General features: G+C 39.3%; 1 protein-coding gene across 2 annotated transcripts in view; it reads left to right on the top strand.

Annotated features, from left to right (window-relative positions):
- Positions 1-943: 943 nt before the first annotated feature.
- Positions 944-9,195, top strand: part of LOC128688780 (echinoderm microtubule-associated protein-like 6) — an 85,424-nt gene continuing 77,172 nt past the window's right edge. The window contains exons 1-3 of one of the 2 annotated variants that reach the window (XR_011392074.1): positions 944-1,185; positions 6,885-7,111; positions 8,028-8,187. Coding sequence is in view for 1 of the 2 variants with exons in the window: in XM_070085510.1 (XP_069941611.1) it covers positions 6,912-7,111; positions 8,028-8,187 (360 nt within the window). In the remaining variant the exon portion in view is untranslated. The remainder of the gene's footprint in view (positions 1,186-6,884; positions 7,112-8,027; positions 8,188-9,195) is intronic. The other variant, XM_070085510.1, reaches the window with a different exon arrangement.

Here is a 9,195-nt window from a genome sequence, read left to right as displayed (position 1 = left end):
TATGTACATAATAAGTTACATTCAGATAAATGTAATTTTCCACATATGTTATCATGTCAGTTGTCGTAATAGTGTTTATTTAGTATCTCTGCTTAAGAGTGTATAACTGATGCTAGACTATCTTCCCGGTACGTACAACACTGCACACTGCATATTTTATTTCTGACATTTTCCGACCTTTGTTTTAGAGATATTTTGGGAACTACTGCGGCTGTTATAACTTTCCCTCACGTACTCACACTCACCATCAAATTATTGATTAAATTATTGCAAACTGGACACCACGAGCATAACTCTGCTCGACTCATGAAATCGTAATGACACGATCGCAAACAAACCATACTACGGGCGGGGTTAGAACTCGCGATCCTGATCCTGATCGCGGGTTCTAACCCCGCCCGTGGTATGGTTTGATAGTTCTGCTCTTGTAGCTACAAATAGATAAATACACACGAACACACATACTCGTTCATAAAATTTATTATATGGAAACTTTAATTCCTAGGTCATATAAATAAACAGAACTCTACTGTCAGTATATTATAAGTGCCGGCACCTAAGAGACGGAGCAGTTTCACTGAATGAGGCTGGTGAGCCCACGAGTATAAACAGTTGTGGTATTTTATTCGTCAGGAAATGTCTCATCATTCAGGCTTAAGCAACAATAGGTCTACGGGAGCTAAGATTTCACTTTGTTAAAAATAAAAGACCACAGTGTTCCCATGAATTATTCCAGTGAGTGGAGAGTGAGATCTAGAGTACTGGGAATGGTGCCGTATATTCCATTGTGGGTGTAGATCTTCAGGTCTGGGGGTGCTTTGAATGACGTCACATATTCCAGTGTGGGGGGTCTGGAGTGCTAAGAACTGTAGCACAGATTCCAGTATTTACGTGCTATTTGTTGTGACGACGGTTCTCCCTTACCACTCTACTCCTTCCCTAGTTACACACTTCCGAACTGTTTCCTTCAAAACATTAATCTCTTAATTGATTACGAGCTTCATGATAAAAGTGACTGAAGGTTGAATGAGATTTGGAATTAAGATCTTAAAATATTAGGAAAGTAAGTTTGTGACTGGAGACTGATAGACAGTGTGGTCAGTCAACCAGGGACTGAGGTAGCAGAGTCAGTCAGTGAGCGTCCACCGCACCCTCCAGTTTAACCTTACGCTCAGCCTCACTAAGGTAACTCTAGTCTAAAGCATTACTTCAGTAATTAGTATTCCTGTCTTTTGGTTAGTCTGTGATTACCTTAAGATGTGTGAAGTGTGTCTATAACTGCCTCCTGAATGAATCTATGGTAATGTGGATAAAAACATTTATGCATAATTCAAGACATTTATTGAGGAAACATTTCGTCACGTTTGGCTTCTCTAGTCCCAATAGAAAGAATATTTATTCGTTCAGTTATATATTGGCCATGTCTTGACACAGGTCTTCATCAGATGACGACCCATCACTGGCTCTCTAAGGACTTAATTTAATATTTATATTATGCACCCTATACTCATCCTGTGGGTGGTAGTCGATTACAGTCACAAAATGGGTCCAGGGACTGAACCGTAAAGTTCTTATATCTGAACAAGTTACAGTGGGAATGAACTGTTTACATAATTATATCTGGTTACATTTGTAATGAGTTGTTTATGCAGGTATGAATTAGGTTGCACACACACATGCAAAAAAGTGTTAGTGCTTTATTTACAGTGGGCAAAGTCGGGGTATTTTTCCATATCTGACACGCTCTAGATTAGCCTCTCCTCCTCCAAGATTGAAATCCAGGTTTACTGGCTATAGCTATCGTATTTTTGTGGAATGGTGTTGGCCCCTAGCATCATGGTAGCTTCTAAAGACTTGCATTATCGCTACTAGGTCGGTTTCTCTCCATTTCATGAGAAAGTAACTTCATTATTACCAGTGAGATGTTAATGACGTGTAGCGTATATATACGCCGAGCCGGCGACATGTAGTACATATACGGCAAGGCAGCTACGTGTAGCACATATATACGTCGAGCCAGAGACGTAGTGCATATATACGCCAAGCCAGTGGTGTGTAGCGCATATATACGTCAAGCCAGAGACGTGGAGTGCATATATACGCCAAGCCAGCAATGTGTAGCACATATATAGAACTCCCTCCTGTCGAAGTGCCTTACTATTTATATTATTAATTCAGCTTTGAACACTCGCATGATAATGCGTTGTTTCTCCCTCCTTGGTAGTCAATACAAAATATGACGCTGCTGTACCTCCTTAATACACTATTATTGTTATGATACTTGTGGAAAATTGCATTTATCTGAATGTAACTAATTATGTACATAACAGTAAATGATAACAAAGATAATTATTATTTATCAATGTTACATAGACAAGTAGGAATTTGGGACACCTAGGTCGCAAAAAATGTCCCCCTTCGATACCTACCACTGTCATAACCACAAGTTGCTCTGGACCTATTAATTAAATGAAATATACATACACCAGGAATACTGATAAATATATAAATTTGTGGACCAGGTGTTTACAGTGAAACATATAAGTGAACAGTATTTAGATAAGGCTAAAGAGGTCTTTGTGGCATTTATGGATTTGGAAAAGGCGTATGACAGGGTGGATAGGGGGGCAATGTGGCAGATGTTGCAGGTGTATGGTGTAGGAGGTAGGTTACTGAAAGCAGTGAAGAGTTTTTACGAGGATAGTGAGGCTCAAGTTAGAGTATGTAGGAAAGAGGGAAATTATTTCCCAGAAAAAGTAGGCCTTAGACAAGGATGTGTGATGTCACCGTGGTTGTTTAATATATTTATAGATGGGGTTGTAAGAGAAGTAAATGCGAGGGTCTTGGCAAGAGGCGTGGAGTTAAAAGATAAAGAATCACACATGAAGTGGGAGTTGTCACAGTTGCTCTTTGCTGATGACACTGTGCTCTTGGGAGATTCTGAAGAGAAGTTGCAGAGATTGGTGGATGAATTTGGTAGGGTGTGCAAAAGAAGAAAATTAAAAGTGAATACAGGAAAGAGTAAGGTTACAAGGATAACAAAAAGATTAGGTGATGAAAGATTGGATATCAGATTGGAGGGAGAGAGTATGGAGGAGGTGAATGTATTCAGATATTTGGGAGTGGACGTGTCAGCAGATGGGTATATGAAAGATGAGGTGAATCATAGAATTGATGAGGGGAAAAGGGTGAGTGGTGCACTTAGGAGTCTGTGGAGACAAAGAACTTTGTCCTTGGAGGCAAAGAGGGGAATGCATGAGAGTATAGTTTTACCAATGCTCTTATATGGGTGTGAAGCATGGGTGATGAATGTTGCAGCGAGGAGAAGGCTGGAGGCAGTGGAGATGTCATGTCTGAGGGCAATGTGTGGTGTGAATATAATGCAGAAGAGACAATCTCTCCTTTCTTTGACTGGTTTCTTATTAACTGGGCTACTCTTAGGAGGGTACTTATTCTTCTTACCTTGTGGAGAATCATTATTTCTGATTCCTGCTCCTTGATATGCCCCTATGTAACTCCTTTTAGGAAATGAATTTTGATTATTAACATTAGGATAATTTTTCCCTTTGTGAAACTTGGCAGATACCTCAGAGTTATCATGTGTTGCATCTTTAAAATGAGTTAGTTGGCTGGTCTGCAACTGCACAATCAATTCTTGTAGACCTAGTCTTATTTCCTCCAGACCAAAATAATCCTTGTGATATTTGTTGGAGAGTCATTCAAGTGTTTTACAGCTTAATTTATTCTGTACCATGGCACTCAATAACCAGTCTGATTCCTTCAGATTATATTTATTACTTAAAGTTTTGAGAGTGCTCTCCAGTTTAACTCTAAACTGCTGTAAACTTTTGTAAGTGTGATCTGGAGATTTTAAATTAATAATGGTATTCACTAGATCCAACCTACTTTGTTCTATATTACCGTAAGTGACTTTCAACAAGTCAATTGCTTCCTTGTAAGAGTCATTTACATTGGGAAAGGCTTGTATGAGTATGTGAGCACCTCCTCTTACCTGCCCTTTGAGGTAAAATAATTTAGTTACACAGGCTAGGTCACTCCTGCCATGCACAGCTGCTTTAAAAATTGACCAAAATTCCTCCCAATTTTCACCAGGATTAAATACAGGTAAACATAGTTTTGGGAGTTTTGGCAAAGACATATTATTTGTTGGAGCAGACTGATTAACTGCCTGGTTTACACATTTTAATTTATTCAAGGCCTGACTTTTACAAGAAAGAATCTTTTCCTCTAATTCATAATACTGATTAATTATGAGATCTACTTCAGTCTAATCTACACAGTTTACTAATAAATCTCCTTCATATTTGTTGTAATATAATTTGTATGAATCATATCTATTCCCTAAAGCATCTAAATACAATTTTAAATCATCAGTATTCACAGTTTCTTGATTCATTAATTCCAAACATTTATTGTATGCTTTTGTTACATGACGAACATTGCCTTTCTAGCTTGCAGTGATGCTTTCTTTGCTCTATATTCCATATGTTTGTCTTCTACATTAATTTCCTCATTTTCAGCCATGATGCAATGTATTAAATTCAACCCAATTAATAACACTGATTACAGCTCACAACACTGACACAACCTACCTTTGAATAAATCCTAGCTACTTGAGCTTAGCAATTACACATGCAAGAAGTTATAATATAATTTTAAATGTGCATTAATACAAACCTTTAGCCAAACTTGGCTTATCAAAATTAATATTAAACAAATTAATATAATCCTTGCCAGAATTTGGCATAGCAAAATTAATATTATACACATTATAATCTTTAGACACACTTTTCTTATCAATTACACATACACTGATATAAATCTTGGCCAGAATTGTCTTATCAAATTAATATTATACAAATTAATATAAACTTAGCCAGAGTTGACTTATCAAAATTAATATTGTAATAATTATAATCCACTACACATTAAATAAATTTGTGAATTTAACATCCACCTCCTTCTGTCATTTCACATATAATTATTAAGTAATTAACCAATAAATGACTTCACTAATTACCTCCGGTTCAAGAAGGACCAACGGGCAAATTTAAATGTGGAAAATTGCATTTATCTGAATGTAACTAATTATGTACATAACAGTAAATGATAACAAAGATAATTATTATTTATTAATGTTACATAGACAAGTAGGAATTTGGGACACCTAGGTCACAAAAATGTCCCCCTTCGATACCTACCACTGTCATAACCACAAGTTGCTCTGAACCTATTAATTAAATGAAATATACATCACGAGGAATGCTGGTAAATATATAAATTTGTGGACTGTATATTAAAAATAATAAATGGTTATATATATACACAATTACATAACAGAAGGAAAATATATCTTAATATCACTCACCAATTTGACTGGAGATTAATGTGTATCATACTCAGAAAACCTCACTCTAACTAAATCTATGAAAATAATGCTGGCCAGAATTACACACAAATCTAGAGAGCTTATCTGAGGTTCCTGGAGCTGTCTTGTCCAGTCGTCTGATATCTCAAGTTATGCAGGAATGCACATCCACCAACTTCGCCTCCTATTTGAGAGGTGTCAACACAATTTTAACCTCTAGAGTACGAAAAATTCTTCTCATTACACCAACGTTTGTACAAAATTCAAAACCAAGATGGCGAGTTTCCTTCTGCGCAGACGCAGGCTTTCCGTTTTCTATGACATAAATATTATTAAATATAGTATGGCCATCTATTTACATATAAATACTGAATTTCTGGAAAATATATACAGTATTTTCCACAATACTGAAGTATGACATGCTGTACCTACTTAATACACTTCTAGTGTAATGATACTCAAGTATGATGCTGGTGTACCTACTTAATACACTTCGAGTGTTGTGATACTGAAGTATGATGCCGCTGTACCTTCTAAAAACTTCTGGTATCATTATACTGAAATATGACGCTGTTGTAGATCCTTAATACACTTCTAGTGTTATAATGTTTGTTTCCTGGTGGAAAGTTTGAATTTGTGCTGGGCTGTACATGTCCTAATTTGTTTATTTTTATTCAAGAATTTGGGATGTTAGTTTCCTTGTGATAACTTATGAATGCCTCTTCTGATTCACTTAAAATCTTCAACACTAATATTTAACTGCATTACAAACTTATGCCGCACTCTGCATTATTCTCCTCGTTGAAGTGCAGGGACTAGGGTTGTGAAACACGGGGATGCCTTTCTCGGATCGTGCAGTGACCGAAATGCATTTAGTTGTACCTAAAACTAGTGTCAGTGTGGTGGAGTGTGAATTATTCCAGTCACGGTGTTTTGTCAGTTGTTAATTGTTGTAGCCATTGTTAATCCTCAATTGTCAAAGCTTTTATAGTCCTGTGTGTTAGTTGGTAATTGTTGCAGCCACAGTGCTATGTGTATGTTGGTAATTGTTGCAGCCACAGTGCTATGTGTAGGTTGGTAATTGTTGCAGCCACAGCGCTATGTGTAGGTTGGTAATTATTGCAGCCACAGCGCTATGTGTAGGTTGGTAATTGTTGCAGCCACAGCGCTATGTGTAGGTTGGTAATTGTTGCAGCCACAGCGCTATGTGTAGGTTGGTAATTGTTGCAGCCACAGTGCTATGTGTAGGTTGGTAATTGTTGCAGCCACAGCGCTATGTGTAGGTTGGTAATTATTGCAGCCACAGCGCTATGTGTAGGTTGGTAATTGTTGCAGCCACAGCGCTATGTGTATGTTGGTAATTGTTGCAGCCACAGTGCTATGTGTATGTTGGTAATTGTTGCAGCCATAGTTCTGTGTATTAGTTATTAATTGTTCCAGTTACAATATTGTTTCAGCCACGGTATTTATTGTTCAGACCACAATGTTGTTGCAGCCACTGGTGCCGTGACGGTCATTCCTGATGATGGGGTCACGCCAACTGCCAGACGGGTGTCTGGAGCTGGCCTGGGTGTTCGGCTACAATGGTCAAGCTGCCAGCAACAACGTTAAGGTCAATAAGGATGGTCACCTCGTGTACCACGTGGCCGCTCTAGGCGTTGTCCATGATGTTACCAATACAAAACAGAGCTTCTATACCGGTCATAACAATGACATCACCAGGTAGGTAAGGCAGATGTGAGGGGATTTTTGCCTAGTTACTTTAATAGTTTTGTTATGCACCCTATACCCATCCTGTGAGCAGTAGTTAAAAGATTACAAAGGCACATATTCAAGACATTTATAGAGGAAACGTTTCACCTCAAGTTGCTTCTTCATTCCTAAGCAGATTAGAACTGGAGTCACTTGTAGGGCAACGCTTTCTCCTATAAAAGTCTTGAACTGGTCATACATGTCTTTATCTACATACTGTTAGTATCAGTGAAGGTCCACGTAGCCTGGCATCACTATACCTCTCCACTCACACCCCTCGGTGTATATACGGTATGTGTGAGTTCTTCCAGCTACGCTATTGTGACAGCGAAACGGTACAGCATTTAGATTTATGAGTGAGAATGGTTTCAAGACGTACCTGGCATGGGCTACTAGGCCTGCTCTAGTGCCTCTTTATTATTATGTTCTTATAGCTAACTACTTATGCAAGTTTTTGATCTGAGAGTTTGAAATTTTTCTCCAAAAATAACGTAGTAACCTGACTCATACTTAGTAATATGAAATAGTTTAATTTTGCCAAAGTATCTTATGCAGTTGTATAACTTTACTGAGCTGGTTTTGCTGAATGAGTCAACTGGTTCTTCCTATTACCTAACAATGAAATAGTACAAGATGTTTCAGGACGAGAAAACTAATTGCAGTGCCCGGTGGCACAGCCGGGATTTCAGATTAAAAAAAATCAAATCAACATGTAAATTTTTACTGTATGTGAAATTTCTTAAACTACCGTGAGTGAAAAATTAGACATTAATTTAAAAAAGGTACTTTCATCTGGAGGGGGACTCTACTTCAGCCACATTAGCCAGCCACTTTCCACATGGCTTCACCAGTGATAGTATCTGATATGTATGTGTGTGGTGATCAGCCTAGCAGTGACGGGTGACAGGAGCCTGGCAGCTACTGGACAGGTGGGCAAGGAAGCTTATATCACCGTGTGGGACACCACTACCTGTAACACCGTCAGTATCATGAAGGAGGCTCACACACACCGTGTGTCTGGCCTCGCCTTCTCTACTGACACCAAGGTAAATATTTTACACACTTCGTTGTCTGACGCGTCGATTTCTGAACGTTTACCTGGAGTTTACCTGGAGAGAGTTCCGGGGGTCAACGCCCCCGCGGCCCGGTCTGAGACCAGGCCTCCTGGTGGATCACAGCCTGATCAACCAGGCTGTTGCTGCTGGCTGCACGCAAACCAACATACGAGCTACAGCCCGGCTGATCCGGAACTGACTTTAGGTGCTTGTCCAGTGCCAGCTTGAAGACTGCCAGGGGTCTGTTGGTAATCCCCCTTATGTGTGCTGGGAGGCAGTTGAACAGTCTCGGGCCCCTGACACTTATTGTATGGTCTCTTAACGTGCTAGTGACACCCCTGCTTTTCATTGGGGGGATGGTGCATCGTCTGCCAAGTCTTTTGCTTTCGTAATGAGTGATTTTCGTGTGCAAGTTCGGTACTAGTCCCTCTAGGATTTTCCAGGTGTATATAATCATGTATCTCTCCCTCCTGCGTTCCAGGGAATACAGGTTTAGAAACCTCAAGCGCTCCCAGTAATTGAGGTGTTTTATCTCCGTTATGCGTGCCGTGAAAGTTCTCTGTACATTTTCTAGGTCGGCAATTTCACCTGCCTTGAAAGGTGCTGTTAGTGTGCAGCAATATTCCAGCCTAGATAGAACAAGTGACCTGAAGAGTGTCATCATGGGCTTGGCCTCCCTAGTTTTGAAGGTTCTCATTATCCATCCTGTCATTTTTCTAGCAGATGCGATTGATACAATGTTATGGTCCTTGAAGGTGAGATCCTCCGACATGATCACTCCCAGGTCTTTGACGTTGGTGTTTCGCTCTATTTTGTGGCCAGAATTTGTTTTGTACTCTGATGACGATTTAATTTCCTCATGTTTACCATATCTGAGTAATTGAAATTTCTCATCGTTGAACTTCATATTGTTTTCTGCAGCCCACTGAAAGATTTGGTTGATGTCTGCCTGGAGCTTTGCAGTGTCTGCAATGGAAGACACTGTCATGCAGATTCGGG

Source organism: Cherax quadricarinatus, chromosome 16 (assembly GCF_038502225.1).
Source record: "Cherax quadricarinatus isolate ZL_2023a chromosome 16, ASM3850222v1, whole genome shotgun sequence".
Lineage (NCBI taxonomy): Eukaryota > Metazoa > Arthropoda > Malacostraca > Decapoda > Parastacidae > Cherax > Cherax quadricarinatus.
This window is presented reverse-complemented; position numbering and strand designations above follow the sequence as displayed.